The sequence below is a fragment of the Pelophylax lessonae genome (genome assembly GCF_965119305.1).
Source record: "Pelophylax lessonae genome assembly, chromosome: 7".
Taxonomy (NCBI): Eukaryota; Metazoa; Chordata; class Amphibia; order Anura; family Ranidae; genus Pelophylax; species Pelophylax lessonae.
Window position 1 is genome coordinate 16,029,308 of NC_138774.1, and position 22,267 is coordinate 16,051,574.

The following is a 22,267-nucleotide window of genomic DNA, read 5'->3' on the forward strand; positions in this document are numbered from 1 at the left end:
AACACCCTATAGTATCAGTGAACTTTCTAAATCAGGTGGAAATGTATCTCCTTCCAGTAAATACATTCCCAGATTTACCTGACTTCCTGTCACATAACTCCCCCCCCCCCTCTTGTTTCAACCCTAGGGTTGGGACACAGATTTCCAGGCACGCATGTGTCAAGCACTGCTGACTCACTGATAAGCCTCCTAGTATCCTCAAGCTTCCGGATGAAACTGTTTCTGTCATCTTCATTGACAGATTTCTCATAAATGTCACACAGTTTGTCTCTCATCTCATATACACATTCCCTAACTGCATTTTTGGCATCATTTCGCTCCTTCTCAAGTTTGTCTTGCATACAAGTTTGTCCTATCCGCCATGGAGGACCGTGATCCATAGGCAACTCAATTGTGCTAGTCTTAATGTCTTCAACATTCTTGAGCCGCCTCTCTCTGCAATCCATAAAGGTTTTCCACAAAACTTTGAGAACCTCTGCTTCACTAAGCTTTGTTCCAAGTAGGGACTCTTGACGTCCCTCTGTGACTGGAGTTGCTTCTCCATACCGCTGTACACAATCATTGACTCTTTGTGTCTTGAGTTTAGCTTGCTCTAAGATGCTGTGCAGAGGATTTTCCATTTGCGACAACAGGCTGTCACACATTTCTTCAAAGTGACCCCTGTTCCTTTTTCCAGAGACATCAATATCATTCACCAAACATGTTATATTCAGAGGCAGATCTGAAGCATTTGCACTCATCCACTTCTTTTCGCCCTCCTGAGCGAGTCGCAGTAAAAGCCTACTATTTGATTTGATATCCAGTTTATATTTCTTGCCAAACTCTTCACAGAAGTAGCCAACCAGAACATCATCAACTTTCCTTCCACCAACATAGGGGTCAAAGGCAACAACACAGTTGAACCCAGCGATCTGGGTGGTATCCATTATAGACCTCCTCTCTGCATCAGTGAAGAAGCATGAAACTGCAACACATTCTTTGACAGGTTTCTTCAATGCACTTTCTGCTGAACTATTTGACCGCTCAAGGTCACCTAGTTCCTTTTCTCTATCTGAATTCCACATGGAATGCATCTCAAGAACACAATGAAACTTCTGCCACCTGTCTTTCAACAGTTCCATTTTGGAAATATTCCCTGAAAGACACTTATTCATTTACTTCACGTTTTCACCAACAGCCTTAGTTTTCTCCACTAGGTGGCGTTTGCTTTATTCTCCCAGATTTATATCACTTGCTTTAGTTTTCTCCACTAGGTTTTCAGCCTGAACTGAGAAAACATCACATTTCTTACACAGCTCCTTTGTTTGCTGAAGTTCTAATGATACATTTTCCAATGCTTGAAGTTTTTGAAGGAACGGTTTATTCCAAAGGAGTGATTCAAGCCACATGTCATCACATTTCTGAGGCTCACTCAGGACAGACCCCAAAACTCTGATCCTTTTAAAAACTGCATCAGGCACACTACCCCCTCTTTGGGACAGATCCTCTGTTGCCTGTAATTCCTCTTCCAGTTCCTGCAACAGAATCTTCATCTCTTCTACTTGCTGTTCTAAGGCTCGCTTAGACTTTTCTAGCTCCTGAACGCTTTTCACAACATCATCCTTGGAGCTGATCAAACCTTCCATTTCTGTACGCCGCTGTCGGTTAACTCTCTCTAGTTCAACCTTACACGCTAGAGCTTCCTCCAAGGAGCGAGCCAAGAACAGGGCTTTGCTCTCGTTATCACGCGCCTCCGTTTTTGCACGGTCGCGTTCTTCTGCATATTTTGCAGACACAGTCATCTCCTCATCAAGCATCTGATCAAACTTCTTTTTCACATCTTCAACACACTCTAATGAAGCAACGCTTTCTTCCATATCTCCTATCTGAGCTTGCAAGATTGCGACTTGCTCTGATAGGTTTTTCTTTTCTTCCTCCTCCTCTTTTAATTGTTCCAGGAAGCCATTTTTCTCATCTTCCATTTGTTTGAGCTTTGTGCTCAAACTCAGCCTTTGACACCTCTCTTCCTGTAAGAGTTCCTGCGTGTCTTGCAGCTGCAATTCCAAGATAGAAAAATCTTCCGCAATTTCTCTAGATTTGCTGTCTGCTTGAGAAAGCTGATTTGTGACACTTTCCAACTCAACCTGCAATCGGTTTGCCTTCTCTGACAGCTTAGCACACACTCGGTCACCTTCTGACACCTTGACTTGCGATTCCTGCAGCTGTGCCTCTACTTTTTTTCTCTTGTGTTCAGAATCTCCTTTTCCCTGCAGAAGAGCCTTCACCTCATTGGCTAGTTTCTGGGAATGAGACTGTAATTCTGCCACGCAGGCTTCTTTCTCCTTTAACTGCTGCTGGACACGTTGGGCTTCCCCTTTCCAACTTTCACAGTCCGTACGCAATTCATCTACCACATTGCTCAAAGTGGTGAGCTCATACACAGTACTCAGTAATTTAGCCTCTCTCTCACTTTTCTCTTTGTCGCTGAGAGACAATGTCGTTTTCAGAGCGACATTCTGTTCCTGCGACTCCTGCAGGTCTATTTTTGTAGCTTCCAAACACTGAAGACTTTTTTTTCAGCTGATTACGCAACTCCAACATATCACACATACTTTGCTTCTGCAAAGTCTGAATTTCAATTTCCTTCTCCATAAGGATGGTATCTTTCACCTTTATAGTGTCTTGACGTTTTTGCAACTCGACCAAAAGAAGAGCAGTGGTTTCTACCCACTGTGACACATGAGACTTGAGTAGTTCATTCGTTTCCTGCAAGTTTCTATGCTCCATCTTAAGCAATTCCAAGGCTTGTTCCTTTTCTTCCATTTTCCATTGCAAGGCATCCAACTCATCCCTGCACACATACTCGGTTTCCTCCATACCGATGGCCTCCATTGGCTGCTGGCGTCTCTGTTTCCAGCCTGCCATGCTCTCTTGGTGAGCCTTTTGTTGAGCTGCAAAGCTCCGCTGAAAATCCACATTTGCCTGCTGTTGAGCTGTATTTGATATAATCAGTTGTTTCAACATCTCCTCCATTTTGAGTTTACTTTTCATCTGAGCACACTGCGTCTCCATAGCAGTTTCATCAGTGTTGCTAGGGACAACAACCTTCCTCTTTAGTAGACTCTCTTTAGGCATGGATGGGGCTGGTTCAGACAGTAACATCCCCTCCATCCATAGAATCCGGTCTCTCATTTCATCTATCTTTGCATTTTTCAGGCGTTTGGATCGCCCCATCTTCAATAACTCCACAAATAAATTTTTCACAGTCCAGCAAAAAATTTTCAGACCACTGTCTCTTCAACACATGTAGTTTTTCTCTCTCTTGCAGGATCTCTTTTCCTGCGCACACAGTTTGTGCAGTCCCTTGCACCAGACACAACAAAGTTCATCAAAAATTTTTAGACCGCTGTCTCTTTAAAACACGTTTTTTTTTTTTTTTTCCTCAGGATCTTCTCTCCTGCACACATAGATTGTGCAATCTCATGCACCAGACAAAGTTCATCAAACATTTGCACTTCCTTGCAGGGATCTCCGCTTCTGCCCACTGCATACCTCCACCATATGTAAGGGATTAGCTCGGTGGTAGGCGTATGGGTGACCCCTTTGGGGGGGTCGGCACACAGGGAGATAGCCGAGGAGTGGTTTAAAACAATAGTTTATGGTTTATTCTTCCAATTTCTTCAAACAAGTGCATGCAGCAAAAACATCAAAATAAAATAAAACAGAAAATAAATCCTTGCCTCTGTGGGCGGCTACCTTCTCACAGCTGGAACCTGCCTAAGAAGTCTTCCCAACCTACTGTTGGGCCGACACTGCTGATCCTACAGCAGACACTCAAATGTCCATTTGTTTTCTTTTCACATATAAACATTGTCCATTGAACATGTCCCTTTGTTTTCTTTCACACAGAAACACTTCGTCTTCTCACCTTTGAGACGTCTTCACTCTTTTTTACCCTCCTGAGCGCACACCGCTTCAGGAGGTCTTCCCCATGCTCACACAGCTTTCAGGGGGCACACAGGACTGTCCTCTACCCACACGGCGTCAGGATGCAGCAGTTTGTCTGCCTTCCTCTCCCAGCCCACACGGCGACAGGAGGCAGCACTCAATAGATTTTCTCTGGACAAATTATAGAGGCCTTGATCTCCTCATTCTGAACAGCTGAATGGTTTTCAACTTCCTGCTGGCTCTCTCTGCAGCCAACACCCTATAGTAATTAGTGAACTTTCTAAATCAGGTGGAAATGTATCTCCTTCCTGTGACTACATTCCCAGATTTACCTGACTTCCTGTCACAATATATATATATATATATATATATAGATATAGATATAGATATATATATATATATATATATATATATATATATATATATATATATATATATATATATATATTATATATATATATATATATATATATATATATACGTGTATCTCTCTCTCTCTCTCTCTATATATATATATATATATATATATATATATATATATATATATATTATACAGGATTTGTATAGCGCCAACAGTTTGCGCAGCGCTTTACAGTGTGGGATATATATATATATATATATACAGTAAAACTGCAGGAAAGGGCACTGGGGGTCAAACTAATGTCAATTTATTTTATTTAGTAATGTAATCCAATAGGATTACAATATATCAGTGTGTTTGGTGTGTTTTACTTTTCAAATTTGCCGCCGATTCCACCCCCCTGCGAGCGTCACATCGCAGGAGACGGAAGCCGGGGCACAGAGCATCGGGTGGAAGACACATCGCTGGGATCCCGGGGACAAGGTAAGTAACCTCTACCAGGATCCAGCGATGCTGCCTGGCGTTACCGCTAATGGCACTGAAATTTAACCCCGAGCCACACTCGGGAATACCGCTAAGGAGGTTAAGAAACACAAAAACGGCGTTTGTAGAACCTCTGGCGGAAATAATAGTAATCTTTAATTAACTATCATTAAGACCCATAATGTGGAAGTTTAGCAAGCTTCCGATCATTGTGTAGATAGGTATCACGATCGCATCACACGATTAATTGTTTTTAGTGCATAATCAATCATGATATATGTGTCCCACAGTCAAAATGGAATTTTAGTAGCTTCCGGTCATTTTGTCATTAGGTAGGGATAGGTGTAACAAAAGTAACCAGCCGCATATAAGGGAGACGCTCGTAGTAAGTGACGCCTAAGTGGGAGGGGCGAAACGCGTCAAGCTAGACGTCAACGTCACATCCGGTCAGTGGAACGCACGCCGGACTAGGCAGAACCACCATGCTACTTACAACACACAAAGAAATTATTTTTAATGTAAGTGGATATTGTCTGTCTTTTTGAAATAAATATTTTAACTACTACACTATGGAGAGTCCTTTTGTCCCATGCATGGAGGAAAGGTCCTATGAAATGGAATATTAATTAGCACACAAGAGGAGATGACCTGGTTACAAGTGTGGGGGGTCCCACATCCATACCTGCAAATATCCAACATTGCTCTGGTGAGTGCAGGCACATAGGGGAGCACATTTTTGAGCACCTACTGCACAGCATTGGATTTATTTATTTATTTATATATTTCTATATCTTTATGTTGCACTATTTAGACACTATTGTCATATTTTAGTGGAGCAGCGCGGTCACTCACATTTTCTATAACTGTTGCATACAAGTTGCATTGTATAACATTCAGGTATAAATTTCCTGCAACTTCTGAGGGTTAACTTTAGGGGCAGACTGGCAACTTTCGGCCCAGGGGGCAAGTAAAAACCAGAGGCCAATGGTGCAGCGACTCGGCCCCCCTCTCACTCTCCCTTACCCCCCCCTCCCACTCTCCCAATCCTCCTCCTGACCCCCATTTCAAGCTGAAGCCCTGCTCCAGATACTCTCTACCTCAGTGATGGTGAACCTTGGCACCCCAGATGTTTTCGAACTACATTTCCCATGATGCTCAGCTACACTGCAGAGTGCATGAGCATCATAGGAAATGTAGTTCCAAAACATCTGGGGTGCCAAGGTTCACCATCACTGCTCTACCTACTGTCTGAATCTGGGTTTCTGACCTGGCCAGCAGGGGGCGGTTGGGGGAAGCTGGGACAGCTTGGTCGGGGCTGGCCGGGGGAGGATAGTCTCCAGTGGGGCATGGAATCGGCCTCTGCTCAGACACAGTTTACACCATCCATGCTGTGGGGGAGGAAGGCCTGCGCTTTGTTTTTGTCTTCAGCCCACACTCGGTAGGTCAGCAGCAGGGACTTTTTACTTCTCTCCACCAGGAGTCCTTTAGGCATGTCTGTGGCAGAAGCGGTGCAGCCTTTTTACGGGGCATCAGAGCAACCCAGGGGGCAATTGCCCGCCTGCCCCATGGCCCAGTCCTCCCCTGGTTAACATTGAAGTTTATGGCCCTCAAGTTGCATGAAAGTCGGACCAAAGTGGTGCACATACTACTTTGAAGTTGCTGCAACTTTAAGTTGCGCATATATGAATGGGTATCATTGGAAAACATGGCGAATGACATGTCGTGCAACTCTGATGTCCAAAGTTGCATGACAAGTTGCACAAGTGTGAAAGGGGCCTAAAGGCCCATTTACATCTTTGACGTGCATTATGTTGAGCATTGTGTTAAGACAGCCCATTGAAAATAATAGGCAACCAACACACTGAAAATCAGACATTTCCCATCATGTCTACTGAAATGCACTGCAAGCCATGTTCATTGCCTTAATGCATTTTGTTGCCATTCAAAATGAATAGCACAACAATGCACCTAATATGCATATCTGCAATTAAAAAATATGAATGGGCCCCTTAGGGGTAAATTTGGTTAATGCCAATATATTAGCTTTAAGGTTTTCAAAAATAGAACAGAGGTGTAAGAAAAAATTAAGAAAGTAAAACCAATAACAGTTCCAATAAGTAATAAACTATATATTGAAATTTATGCCAGGGTTAATGTGGGTTTTATTTGGTCACATGAACTCTCCGCTCCTCCTTAGACATGTCAATGAATAATAAACACAATAAATTATTTACCTAGAAATTCCCCAGGGATTGCATAGATTTCATTATCAGGCAGAGGGGGGCGCTGACTCCCCCACACCACATCCACTAGATTGGTGGGTATTGAGCGCAGAATCCTCCCATATCCGTTAAACAAATTGTTGTATGACTCCCATTCATCTAGAAGAAAAAAACAAAACAAAAACTATTCATACTGAAAATAAAAGAGAGATTTCATGGGAAATGGGAATATCTGTTAAGGTAGAACTTATAATAAGATCAATATACTTCCTTGGCCCAAAATTTAGCTGTTGCATTTCAATCTAACCTTAGGTAAAATCTGTCACTTTGCCAATTTAGGGCAACATTCCAGGTACTCTTGACAGCTCCTTGATTACCTGTGGCACACTTCCATGATGCTTGAGTCTCATGTTGGAGCTCTTGGAAATACTGGGCACTACCAGGTATGGGGGAGCAAGTGACCTTCTTCCCTTCCTCCTAAGATGCAATGCTTGGGCCTGAGTGGCTATTCACCCAACCTGAACACTATAACATGATGGAGTCAAGAAAGTCTTTAACTCTGAGCTTCGACACCATCTAACAGGGATTAGACCAGCCTTTCTCAACCACGGATCTTCCCAAGGTTGCTAGTGTTTCATTGACTAACCACTAATGTAACCAATCATGTTATGGGCATTCTTCCTCCAATTGTATACCCAATCTGAGGGTCCATATCCCTCTGACCATAAATATCATGGAGCAATTTTTCAATGACTACCACAGTAGAGGAAGCCTTCTTAGCATCTTTCTCCAATTTCATACAAATGGTATCTCTTGGTTGGCCCACTGGCCCTAAATGTATGGAAGGTTCTTCTTAAGTGGGCATCAATGTGGAGCACTAGTTTAAAAGACATTCTTTCACTAAATATCCACCAGTTGATATGAGGAAGGCCCTTTTTCAATGTCCATAAATGTGTTAAACTATTGATTCCAAATGTAAGGGAAGCCCTCTTCATTGATCACTAATGTAAAGGATGTTCTTCCCCCAATTGTCAACCAATGGTATCCCTTGTCCCACTGACCATGAATATAAGGAAGGCCCTTCTTTGATGACCATCAATGTGGAGAAGAACTGACCCGAAATTAAATGGGAAACTTTCCCCACTGATCACTAATGTAAAGGACATTCTTCCTTTCCCGGTCAACCAATGGTATCCCTGAACTGAAGAGAAAAAGGGGATTAAAGAAGGTGTGTAGAAACCAACCGGCCCTTAGTTTGCTATACTTACCCACCAGTCTGCTGACAAACCAAATAAACCTGTCTAACATAATAAGTTAAAGACAGGGGTTTAGTTAACACACATTTGCAAACGCATGTATAAGCTGCAGGCCACTCCAAGGCACCCTGTGTATCCTGCAGCCCTAACACTACCTAACACTACTCAAACTGAGTGTCTACTGAGTGTCTCCAACATGGGAGTACATGAATGCTAATGAATGGATGGGAAACAGTTGAGCTTGGAGGTGGCCCAATCCTCCCCCAACCTGCTCCCAGCCATGACTGGTATTGAAAAACGAATGGCTATGTGAAAGCCTTTACAGGCTGGTGTTTCATCTAAAGTCCCAATTTGCCTTTACCATCTATATTACTGGGATGGGGGTGTGTGTCTCCCAGCTGGTCATTTTTTAGTTTGCACCCTATGGCTTTCACATATCCATTCGTTTTTCAATACCAGTCATGGCTGGGAGCAGGTTGGGGGAGGATTGGGCCACCTCCAAGCTCACCTGTTTCCATCCATCCATTAGCATTCATGTACCCCCATGTTGAAGACACTCAGTATACACTCAGTTTGAGTAGTGTTAGGTAGTGTTAGGACTGCAGGATACACAGGGTGCCTTGAAGTGGCCTGCAGCTTATACATGCGTTTGCAAATGTGTGTTAACTAAACCCCTGTTTTTAACCTATTATGTTAGACAGGTTTATTTGGTTTGTCAGCAGACTGGTGGGTAAGTATATCAAACTAAGGGCCGGTTGGTTTCTACACACACGCACCTTCTTTAATCCCCTTTTTCTCTTCAGTTCTGTTATATACAGGGATGGAGACGCTGAGCAGTGCTCGCCGGTGTCTCATGTAAAGTCCCAAAACTGCCCGAATTTACCAATGGTATCCCTTTTCCCACTCCCCATAAATGTAACAAAAACCCTTCTTCATTAGCCCATTTTCACTTATTCACCATGCCCTGCATAGAATACAATAATGAATTATTTTTATTATCATTGTATTCACTTCAATTCAGCAGATTCCCATCTTGGCTTTAGTTACGTAATACCTTATTACTCACCTGTATTCCTTCCTATAGTATCATTATTAACCTTCCATAGTATATGTGTTGGTGTTTGCACCTTCTTGCAATATTATGCATGGCACCATTCCTAGGATATTGGGGTTGAGATCTTTTCCAGGGTGGCCCCCATCATGGAGGGTTACTATTATATTTTTTTAGTTTCCAATGCCTGCACATTTTCCATCTGCTCTTTTTGACATCATCCCAGAAGTCTTCTTCTTAGAGTCTGGTCTTTCCCTCCTCCTCAGCTCCCATGGTGAACTATTTGGACCATTGGGTAATCCTGCCCGGCCTATTTTCTTGATCTACCCCTGAAAAACCTTAACCTATTTTATTTGCTAAACAAACCATTGTACATATTTGGAACCTCCTCGTATTTATTCAACCAATAGATAGTCCGGATATTTGGGTAGGTGTTTGTTGTGTCCCCCCCCCCCCCTTTACTTTTCTCTACCTCTTTATCTTTATCTCCAGATATTCATCTGTACCTCTCCAGAGGAAGACATTTTTTATTTCGTGAAATGCGTAGGGAAATCAGTACAGATTATTTTCCTTTATGGAAGTATAGTCTCACTTCAACCTTTAATGATGGTAATTCATGTACATGTATTTTTGGTAACTATGTATGACAATTTATTTTAAAATGTATATTAATATTTGTTCTTTGTAACAATAAATCTTTTGTATATTTTATATCCTCTGGCTGTGCCTCATTAAAGTCCCGTGGGCGATGTTTACTTTTTTGTGCAACTTCTTTAACCACTTCTGGACCGGAAGATTTTCCTCCTTAATGACCAGGCCATTTTTTGCAATTCAGCACTGCGTTACCTTAACTAACAATTGCGCGGTCGTGCGACGCTGTACCCTAATAAAATTGATGTCCTTTTTTTCCCACAAATAGAGCTTTCTTTCTATTTGATCACATGTGCGATTTTTTTTTTTTCGTGCTATAAACAAAAAAAGAGCGACAATTTAAAAAAAAAACAAGAAAACAATATTTTTTACTTTCTGCTATATAACATTCCCAATAAAAAAAAAATTTTAAATCAAAATTTTTCATCATTTTAGGCCAATTTGTATTCTGTTACATATATTTGGTAAAATTCCAATAAGTGTATATTGATTGGTTTGCGCAAAAGTCACATCTACAAACTAGGCGAAAGATTTATGTCATTTTTATTCATTATTTAAATTTTACTAGTAATGGCGGCGATCTGCGATTTATAGCGGGACTGCAACATTGCGGTGGACAGATCGGACACCTAACTGACATTTTTGACACTTTTGGGGGGACCAGTGACATTACTACAGTAATGAGTGCTAAAAATATGTACTGTTACTGTAATAATGACACTGGCAGGGAAAGGGATAACACCAGGGGCGATCAAAAGGGTTAAATGTGAGCCTAGGGGGTGTTTTCTAACTGTGAGAGGGATGGATTCAATACAGAGGCCTGTGTTCCTAAATAAGAGGAACACAGGTGCTCTGTATTGATTACTGAGAGAACAACGTGTGTTCACATCAGCAGACCGCCATTCTCTCTCCACAGGAAGCGATCGCAGGTACGGAGATTCGCAGGAACCTGCCGTATAACTGCGCCGGCTGGTCAGAAAGTGGTTATTGACCATCAATGTGGGGAATTGCTGACGCCCAATGTAAGCAGCCATGGGCTCCTGCTGCTGTCAGACAAATCCTGTGAGGAGGGAGTTGGGGGTGTAGCTGAGCCTAGCTTTGTGTATCTATAGATGTGCAGTCTGGCTTGCGAGCGTGTCTGCATGGGTGCCCCCTCAACACACGGCTTGCTGAGGGTGCACTTATATAGTTACATAGTTACATAGTAGGTAAGGTTTAATAAAGACAATAGTCCATCCAGTTCAACCTGTGTAGGTGTACATGTGTCAGTATCAATATTCATTTCCCATATCCCTGTATGTTGTGTACTTTAAGATGCAAGTCCAAGAATCTTTTTTAAAAAAATCAATGCGCCCCTCTGACACCACCAATTGTGGAAGAGAGTTCCACATCCTTATCGCCCTGACAGTGAAAAACCCCCTACGCAGCTTAAGGTTAAACCGTTTATCCTACAATCGCCTTCCTCTGGATCAACTGTGGGTATAGGATTGTGTATATGGGATTGTATGGTTGGGTTTTCTTACTGTTTTTTTTTTTTGGTTGAGCCGGATGGACTTGTGTCTTTTCTCAACCTAACTATGTAACTATGTAATCTCATTGTGTACTCCCGTGTCCTCTTACACTCCCTGAGACTGAACAGTTTTTATTCCTACGCTGTGATCACCATTGAGGTATTTGTAAATTCGCTATCATGTCCCCCCTCAAGCATCTCTTCTCCAGGGAGAATAAAATGTAGCAAAGAATATACAGAGAGCGCCAGAGGGGGACTCCAGAAGAGAAGGTACAGGACCGCTCTATGCAATATGATTACACAGAGCAGGTAAGTATAATATCTTTTTTATTTTAACCAGTTGCCGACCGCCCACTGCAGATATACTGCGGCAGGGTGGCTCGGCTGCTCAAAGTCACGTAGATTTTTTGGGCACTGAGCACTTTATAGGGGCTTGGACACTTAGCCCAATTATTGTTTCTATTATTGCACCTGCACTTTTCTTATCACCAGTGGATTATTTATTTATTTATAAATTTTGATCCTTGTTATGATAAGTATGTATCTCTAGGATCCTTTTAACATATAATTTTTAATAGGTAGCGCCTTTACCAACCTTTTCCAACCTTTATTTTACACTTGACCCTTGCACCCCAGGGGTTGGTTGGTGGCAGCTTACACCTGTATATATATAATTATTCATCTCATATATTCCATAGCGCTGCTCGCTTTCCCTTTTAATACGTGATTAAATGCACGCGGTCTCTGTGCCGCACACCACCGAGACCGCGCTCCCACTGTGTTTAGACACAGCCGGAGGGGGGACGAGGGAGGAGCGGCAGCGATTGCCTTCGGCCTCCGCAATCGTCAGAGAAACTGACAGAAGACCCGCCTGCTTATATAAACAAAGCAGGCAGTCTTCTGTCACACAGGCAGGGAGAGATCAGGAGTTTCAGCTAAGCTCACTGATCTCTTTGTGCCTGTCACAGAACCCCCCCCCCCTACAGTTAGCAAGCACCAACAGGCATACAGTAACCCCTTTGATGACCCCCAGTGTTACCCCTTCCCTGCCAGTGTCATTTATACAGTAACAGTGCATATATTTTTTAGCACTGATTACTGCAGTAAAGTCACTGGTCCCCAAAAAGTGTCAAAAATGTCAGTTAGGGGTCCGATCTCTCCGCCACAATGTCGCAGTCCCGCTAAAAACCGCTGATCGCCGCCATTGCTAATAAAAATAAATAAATAAAATCTATCCCGTAGTTTGTAAATGCTATAACTGTTGTGCAAACCAATTAATATACGCTTTTTGGGATTTTTTTTACCAAAAATATGTAGCAGATAACAAATTGGCCTAAATTGATAAAAAAAATTGAGTTTTTACATTTTTTTTTATTGGGAATGTTATATAGCAGAAAGTCAAAAATATTGTTTTTTTTTCTTTAAATTGTCGCACTTTTTTGTTTATAGCGCAAAATCTAAAAACCGCAGAGGTGATCAAATACCACCAAAAGAAAGTTCTATATGTGGGGAAAAAAGGACATCAATTGTATTATACAGTGTCGCACGACCGTGCAACTTTTCGTTAAAGTAACGCAGTGCCGAATGGCAAAAAATGGCCTGTTCATTAAGGGGGTAAAAACTTCCGGAGCTGAAGTGGTTTACAAAAAAAAAAAAAATCCTTTACAATCACTTTCAGAGATGGAGACACAGCACTTACTGATAGACCAGAGGAATGGATCAAAGCCAATCTCATCTCCGGCTTTCCCCTCTTCCAAAATCCAGGACACCATAGTAGAAATTGACACTAAAAACAATATAAAAAACACATGTCAGAATGTATGACAGTTCAAGTTTTCCTTGGCAAACCACTACCTAACCTGCCTGGAAAAACAAATATTGTCTAAATACTAGAACACTGTGTATTCTTCATTGAATTTGGGTGTACTTTGACTATTTCTCCCAGATCTGTGCAGTCATCCAGTGTAAGACTTTTTCTTCCTGTAATAAAGACCGCACACTGCTGCTCTCTCTCCTTGTGCAGGGGGACAGGTCTTGTCTCCGCCCCTTCTAGTCGTTTTCTGCAGGCAGCCTGTAGTGGGTGGAATTTGATGGGCCCCTCCCACGGCCCTGTTCCCTCTACTTGTGCAGTGTGACTGGCCTTGTCTCCACCCCCCTCCAATAGTTTTCTGCAGGCAGCCTGTAGTGGGTGGAGTTTGATGGGCCCCTCCCACAGCTCTGTTCTCTCTCCTTGTGCAGGGGGACTGGTCTTGTCTTCCCCCCTTCCTGTAGTTTTCTGCAGGCAGCCTGTAGTGGGTGGAGTTTGACAGGCCCCTCCCCAGGGGAGGACTGGGCCAGGGGGCAGAGGGAAAATAGCCCCCTGGGCCGCTCTGATGCTCCATAAAAAGGCTGCACCGCTTCTGCCACAGACATGCCTAAAGGATTCCTGGTGAAGAGAAGAAAAAAGTACCCACCACTGACCTACTGAGTGCTGGTTGAAGACAAGGACAGAGCTGAGGCCTCCCCCCAGCATGGATGGGGTAAACTGTGTCTGAGCAGAGGCCGGTTCCATGCCCCACTGGAGACTCTTCCCTATGGGAAGCCCTGACCGTGCTTGTCCCAGCTACCTCCAACCTCCCCCTGCTGGCAAGGTTGGGAACCCGGATTCAGTCGGTTAATAGAGAGTATCTGGAGCAGGGCTTCAGCCTGGAATGGGGGTCAGGAGGAGGACCAGAACAGGGAGAGTGGGAGGGGGGCTGAGTCGCTGCACCATGGGCCTCTCGTTTTGTACTTCCCCCCTGGGCCGAAAGTTGCCAGTCTGCCCCTGCCCCTGCCCCTTCCACAGCTCTGTTCTCTCTCCTTGTGCAGGGGTACTGGTCTTGTCTCCCCCCCCCTCCAGTAGTTTTCTGCAGGCAGCCTGTAGTGGGTGGAGTTTGATGGGCCCCTCCCACAGCTCTGTACTCTCTCCTTGTGCAAGGTGGCTGTACTTGTCTCCGCCCTCTCCAGTAGTTTTCTGCAGGCAGCCTGTAGTGGGTGGAGTTTGATGGGCCCCTCCCACAGCTCTGTTCTCTCTCCTTGTGCAGGGGTACTGGTCTTGTCTCCCTCCCCTCCAGTAGTTTTCTGCAGGCAGCCTGTAGTGGGTGGAGTTTGATGGGCCCCTCCCACAGCTCTGTACTCTCTCCTTGTGCAAGGTGGCTGTACTTGTCTCTGCCCTCTCCAGTAGTTTTCTGCAGGCAGCCTGTAGTGGGTGGAGTTTGATGGGCCCCTCCCACAGCTCTGCTCTGTACTGTACTGTACAGCACTATTTTTATAATATAATATCTGGATATTTAAAGGTATTTGGTACTCACAAAGTGTATATGTATTCTTTGTGGCTATTGAGAAGTTACATTTTTTTTTAACAAACAGTAAAAGCAGTTAAAGTGACTGTAAGACCGCATTCACACTGAAGTGGCACGACTTCGGGGGCGACCTGTGAAGTCGCGTGCAGCGCGACTTTGGCGCGACTTGCATGGACTTCACAGAATAAATGTCTATGCAAGTCGCTCCAGGTCACCCCAAAGTAGTACAGGAACCTTTTTCTAAGTCGGAGCGACTTGTGTTGCTCCTATTAGAACGGTTCCCATACCACACAACGGACCGCGACTTGTCAGGCTGACAAGTCGCCTGACAAGTCGTATTAGTGTGAATGGAGACTAAACAATCACCTTGTAAAACAATGTTTTCAGTTTAAAATTAAAGAAAAGGCAAAACATATTTGTATAGATATAAAAAGAACATTATAAATACATTCCCCTCCCCCCCTTTTTTATGTGATCACATTCCCTCTGAAAGTTAGGAATATGCAATTGCAGTCGTTTAAAGTGGTTCTAAAGGCAGAAGTTTTTTTTTTTTTTTACCTTTATGAATTCTATACATTAGGGTAAAAAATCTTGTGCATACAGCCCCTCCCCCAGGCCCCAGCCCCCTCTTTATACTTACCTGAGGCTGATCTCGAATCAGTGATGTGCATGAGAGCAGCAGCTCTTTCAGCTCTTTCCCTCCTTATTGGAGAGAGAGGCAGCAGCGGGAGCCAGTGGTTCCTGCCACTGTCAATCAAAGCCAGTGAGGAGAAAGAATGGGGGGAGCCTGGCTCGGGATCAAGCTCACAGGAGTGCTTTCATAGCAAGCATAGCAAGCGGCTTGCTATGGGAGCACTCCCAGAGGGGGAGGAGCCGAGCTATGTGATGTACAAGCTTGCTAATGTACCAATGTAACACTTCCAGATTACAGAGATCATAGTAAATTGTCTTTTTTGTTCTGGCACCATCCAGGGTATCTATCTACTTCCTGGATTGAGATGCCGGCTCAAAGATGACACTATATTTTTTTGCAATCATTTAAAGAGGAACTGCAGTCTGCTCACATTATTTGTAATAAAAACATATTTGCCATTCTGAAGCGTTCCTTCAACCACTTTGCATATTATTTTATATATTCTGTACTTGCCAAATATGTTGCTGAAATATCCCTCCACTAAGTCTGGCTTAAGCCATTTTAACTGTGGGCAACTAAAGCTGCTACCTGTTCACTTCCTGGATTTAAACACACACACACACACAAACACACACACACACACACACACACACACACACACACACAAACACACACACACACACACACACACACACACACACACACACACACACAAACACACACACACACACACACACACACACACATATATACTGTATATAGAGAGAGACAGACATACTCTCACCACTGCTTGCCTGCACATTTCTCCTCTCTTGATAAATACACATGGATCTCTGCAGTCTCCTGTTATCTCCGCCCTCATCCAGCCCCTTCCAGCTATGCAGCTCTCTTTGGCTCTCCATTGACTCATCCCTCCTCACTAACTCTCACGAGAGAGAGAGAGAGAGAGAGAGAGAGAGAGAGAGAGAGAGAGCTGTGGATGATGTAATTAGCTAGGCTAATTACCAGACAAGAAAGAGGAAGTGGGCTGTATAAGGTATTTACTGGCAGAAAAAAAAATGTTTTACTATCCAAAGTTAAAACAACAAAGGGCACTTTGCATATTATTTTATATATACTGTGATTCTGTACTTGCCAAATATGCTGCAGAAATCTCCCTCCACTAAGCCTGGCTGCAGCCATTTTAACTGTGGGCAGCTAAAGCTGCTACCTGTTCACTTCCTGGATTTAAACACACACACACACACACACACACATATATATATATGTGTATATATATATCTAGAGACAGACACACTCACACCACTGCTTGCCTGCACATTTCTCCTCTCTTAATAAATACTCATGGATCTCTGCAGTCTCCTGTTATCTCAACCCTCATCCAGCCCCTTCCAGCTCTGCAGCTCTCCTTGGCCCCTCTATGACTCATCCCTCCTCTCTAACTCTCACGAGAGTGAGAGAGAGAGAGAGAGAGAGAGAGCCGTGCATTATGTCATTAGCCTAGGCTAATTACCAGACAAGAAAGAGGAAGTGGGCTGTATAAGGTATTTACTGGCAGAAAAAAAATGTTTTACTATCCAAAGTTAAAACAACAAGGGGCAGACGATTTAATAGATGGAAAGGTGAAAAAATTACCAAAGGTCTGCTTTAAAAACAATTTCTCCAAAGCTCTACCAAAGGACCTAAAGTCAAGAATCACATGGCCTGTGGTTATTAACACTGTGGATGTTACATATCATTCGAGAATTTCAGATAAGATAAGAGGATCAGCAAGGCACAGCTTTTATGGCTGCTCCTATTTACCTACAGTATATAATTACAGTCTATAAAAGGTCCTTTTAATGAAAATATTTTTATGGCAGAAGTAATAACTGACCGGATTTTTGCAACTCCCAGTTGCAGTCCATCTGGCGCTCGGCCTGGGTCCAGTAACGACTATCGGTGAACAAGGCTGCTCTTGTCATAGTGACCACTGCATCACCTAAAATGAAAAAAAAAAAAACTAAATATATATATATATATACAAACACACTGCTCAAAAAAATTAAAGGGACACTTTAAAAACACATCAGATCTCAATGGGGAAAAATCTCATGCTAGATATTTATTCTGGTATGGACTGGGTAATGTGTTAGGAAGGAAAGAATGCCACATCGTTTGATGGAAATGACAATTATCACCTTACAGAGGGCTGAATTCAAAGACACCCCGAAAATCAAAGTGAGAAAATGATTCAGCAGGCTAGTCCAATTTGCTGAAATTTCATTGCAGAAATTCAAAATGGTACTCAGTAGTTTGTATGGCCCTCACATGCTTGTATGCATGCCTGACAATGTCGTGGCGTGCTCCTAATGAGTATTTCCTCCCAGATATGGACCAGGGCATCACTGGGTCCCTGAACAAACTGAGGTGCAACCTGGTGGCATCAGATGGACCGAAACATAATGTCCCAGAGGTATTCTATGAGATTTAGGTCAGGTGAGCCCGGGGGCCATTCAATGGTATCAATTCCTTCATCCTCCAGGAACTGGCTGCATACTCTCGCCACATGAGGCCGGGCATTGTCTTGAACCCCAGGAGGAACCCAGGACCCACTGCACCAGTGTAGGGTCTAACAATGGGTCCAAGGATTTCATCCTGATATCTAATGGCAGTCAGGGTGTAGAGGTCTGTGCATCCCTTCATGGATATGCCTCCCCAGTCCATCACTGACCCACCACCAAACTGGTCATGCTAAACGATGGTACAGGCAGCATAACGTTCTCCACGGCTCATCCAGACCCTTTTGCATCTCTCACATGGGCTCAGGGTGAACCTGCTCTCATCTGTGAAAAGCACAGGGTGCCATTGGCAGACCTGCCAATTCTGGGGTTCAATGGAAAATGCCAATCGAGCTCCACAGTGCCGGGCAGTGAGCACAGGGCCCACTAGAGGACGTCTGGCCCTCATGCCACCCTCATGAAGTTTGTTTCTGATTGTTTGGTCAGAGACATTAACACCAGTGGCCTGCAGGAGATCATTTTGTAGGGCTCTGGCAGGGCTCTTCCTGTTCCTCCTTGCACAAAGAAACAGATACCGGTCCTGCTGATGGGTTAAGGACCTTCTATGACCCTGTCCAGCTCTCCTAGAGTAACTGCCTGTCTCCTGGAATCTACTCCATGCTCTTGAGACTGTGCTGGGAGACACAGCAAACCTTCTGGCAATGGCACGTATTGATGTGTCATCCTGGAGGAGTTGGACTGCCTGTGCAACCTCTATAGGGTCCAGGTATCTCCTCATGCTACCAGTAGTGACACTGACCCTAGCCAAATGCAACTAGTGAAAAACAGTCAGAAAAAATGAGTAGGGAAAAAATGTCAGTGGCCTCCACCCGTAAAACCATTCATGTTTTGGAGGTCATCTCCATGTTGCCCATCTAGTGCACCTGTTGTTAATTTCATTAACACCAAAGCAGCTGAAACTAATTAACAACCCCCTGTGCTACTTAACTGACCAGATCAATATCCTAGGAGTTTAATTGACTTGATGTTATACTCTGATTAAAAAGTGTCCCTTTAATTATTTGAGCAGTGTATATTATGTTTTGAAAGTATATGTATAGTTAAAACCTTTTACATTTTTTAATAAAAATAGGAAAGCCCTGCCAGGTTATGTTCTGCTGTCTGTGCACCATTGTGGAATTTTCCCTTCACTTCCTGTCCCAAAGATCCTACAGGAAGTTAGAGGAAATCGTCAAAAATGAAGGTAATTCTCTTCTTAAACAATTCTTGGGGATGGGGATGTTAGAGCGTCTTCACCTGTATGGACAGGGGTCCTTGCACCGGCACTGGCTTTCATGATCGTTTATCGGCTTCTGTCCATTCTAACTCACTGACCCTCTTTTCTGAAGAGCATATTGGAAACATAATAAACGAATACAACACAAGACACCATGAATTCCCTTTTAATGCACAGTTTATATAAAGTAATGTTACTAGTTTTGTATTTGTAAATTAATTTTGTATTGTTTTTGATAAAAGAACCAAACAGCAAGAAGTCGAATATCCATATAGGAGAACAACAACTAAGGAAATGGTAATATGAAAATGTAATATTGAAAGTAAACCAAAAGAACATTACAATAATCAAAGACGACGAAGGGTAATGAATAGGACTGCGCTGAAAAAAAAACCACACCGACATGATTTGAGGAGCCATGTCATCTGCTGGTGTTGGTCCACTGTGTTTTATCCAAGTCCAAAGTCAGTGCAGCACTCTAGCAGGAAATTCTAGAGCACTTCATGCTTCCCTCTGCTGACCAGCTTAATGGAGATGCTGATTTCATTTCTCAGCAGGACTTGGCACCGCCCACACTGCCAAAACTACCAATACCTGGTCACATGATCATGGTATCACTGTGCTTGATTGGCTAGCAAACTCACCTGACCTAAACCCCATAGAGAATCTGTGGGGTATTGTCAAGAGGAAGATAAGAGACACCAGACCCAACAATGCAGACAAGCTGAAGGCCGCTATCAAAGCATCCTGGGTTTCCATAACACCTCAGCAGCGCCACAGGCTGATCGCCTCCATGCCACGCCACAATGATGCAGTAATTCATGGAAAAGGACCCCCGACCAAGTATTGATACTATACTGTACATGGACATACTTTTCAGTAAGCCAACATTTCTGTATTAAAAACCTTTTTTTTGTCTTTCGTTCATTAACAGACACAGCTCCTCATATTCTTAACCATTGGGTTATACTGCCCCCTACAGGAGTAAGACACTGTGCAGAAAAAAAGCCTGGCTATGGCCATGGGCAGTCCCAGGGGGCATACTCCCTCTCTCTGCTATAGAAACTCAGTTGTTTTCTGCCTAGTCAGCAGTAAGGACCTAGTTCCTTGCTGGGATCTCTGGTCCTGGCAGATTTTTTCCTGGATTTTTCCTGTGAGATCTACAATTGACTGCCAGACTGGGCGATGGGCTTTATAATCTAGATCCAGTGGTCACTGTTTGGGTCTGGTATAGATTCTAAGGGAAACTCCACGTCAAAATTAAAAAAAAAAAATTAAAAAAATTGGCGTGGGCCCCCCCCCCCCCAAGATTTATACCAGACCATTATCCAAGCATGCAGCCTGGCAGGCCAGGATTGGGGGGGGGGGGGCGGACGAGCGAGCGAGCAAAAGAGCGCCGCCCCCCTCCTGAAACATATCAGGCCTCTTGCCCTCAACATGGCGAGAGGGCTTTGGGGTGCCACCTAAAGCACCCTGTCCCCATGTTGATGGGGAAAAGGGCCTTTCTTCCCGACAACCCTGGGTTGTGATTGTGGGGGTCTGAGGGTGGGGGCTTATCGGAATCTGAAAGCCCCCTTTAATAAAGGGGACCCCAGATCCTGTTCCTTCCCCTATTTGAATAGGTATCGGGTACCCCTACCCATTCACCAAAAGAGTGTACAAAAAATAAACACAAAAGACATTTTGACAAGTCCTATATTCAAAAATAAAAAAATAGTGTCCCCAGATGTAAATCCATCGTCAATCACGACGCTCGCCACACCCGAAAAATAGAAAAAAATTTAAAGACACTTCCACTTCTTCTGAGGCTTACTCGCCGAATGACGCTCTTTAGCTTTGACAGCTGTTTTATAGGCAAGGGGTGGGGCCACCTGGCTTTGCTGGCCAAGTGAGGTCCCCCAAGGATCTGTCCTGGGACCAATCCTGTTTAATTTATTCATAAACGATCTGGTGGATGGGATGACCATTACAATCTCAGTATTTGTGGATGATACTAAGCTATGCAGGGCAATATCTTCTTCACAGGATGTGGAAACCTTACAAGAAGACCTGAACAAAATAATGGGGTGGGCAACTACATGGCAAATGAGGTTTAATGTTGAAAAATGTAAGGTAATGCACTTGGACGTCAGAAACATGAACGCAAGTTACTCGCTTAGGTGAGATCCTTTGGGGGAATCTTAGATGGAAAAGGACCTGGGGGTCCTAATAGACAACAAGCTCAGCAATGCCATGATGCTGCATGAAAAGCCAACAAAATACTGGCATGTATAAAAAAGGTAATTCACTCCAGAATTGTTTTTTTTTTTTTTTATATGTTTTCATTTATTTAAATAAAGAAAACTCATAAACATACAATAAATCTGTGGCACATTAGGTCAAAGATACAATACAAACAACACAGTATTGAGCTTATGCACTACTAGCTTCCAAATGCGGTTAATAATTCTTCCAAAATTTTCAGAGATTAAGCACTTAACCCCAGACTCCCTTTTCAAGCCTCGCATACTCCTCTCTTGTTGCTTCCCCCAAACCTTTCAAGTATCCTTCAGAAAGCTTTTCTGATTCCCCTAAATCTCCACATCTTGTGTTTACTCCCCTCTTGTCTTTTGTTCCTTCTTCCCCCCCCTCCTCCTCTTACCTCTTGTTCCCCCCCCCCTGTTCCCTGCCCCCCCCCCCATCCCCTCCTACGCAGACCCCTGACAACCGCCGGGTTATCACTATCCTTCCATTGACATCCAACTCAGACATCCCTAATGTTAACCGATCCTAACTGGGTCTAGCACTTATCTGGTGTTTGCCCCCTGTTCCCTGATACAGCAAGTTCCCCGTCGGGGGTATCGAGCTGCAGGGAGCACCGCCGACGCATTAATTCGGCCTTCCTCCCTAGGTTCCCCATAAGCACATGGATGTCTTCAAAACACATGACCCTGTGGTATTACATCCCCTCCTAAAATTCCCTACCCAGACACTCGTGCCTTCTCACATTCGATTATGGGTATAGTTAGAAGGTTCAACATTGATATGTATGTTACGGTTTTGCTCTAGTCTGTACATCCCCAGATTCTTTTTGTT

The 22,267-nt window shown here is 43.6% G+C and overlaps 1 protein-coding gene across 1 annotated transcript in view; it reads right to left on the reverse strand.

Moving 5' to 3' along the window:
• Positions 1-22,267, reverse strand: part of XPNPEP2 (X-prolyl aminopeptidase 2) — a 178,143-nt gene that overhangs the window by 94,701 nt on the left and 61,175 nt on the right. Inside the window, exons 5-7 of the mRNA XM_082263611.1 lie at positions 17,292-17,396; positions 13,161-13,247; positions 7,006-7,152 (exon numbers count right to left, since the gene is read on the reverse strand). Coding sequence (XP_082119737.1) covers positions 7,006-7,152; positions 13,161-13,247; positions 17,292-17,396 — 339 coding nt within the window. The remainder of the gene's footprint in view (positions 1-7,005; positions 7,153-13,160; positions 13,248-17,291; positions 17,397-22,267) is intronic.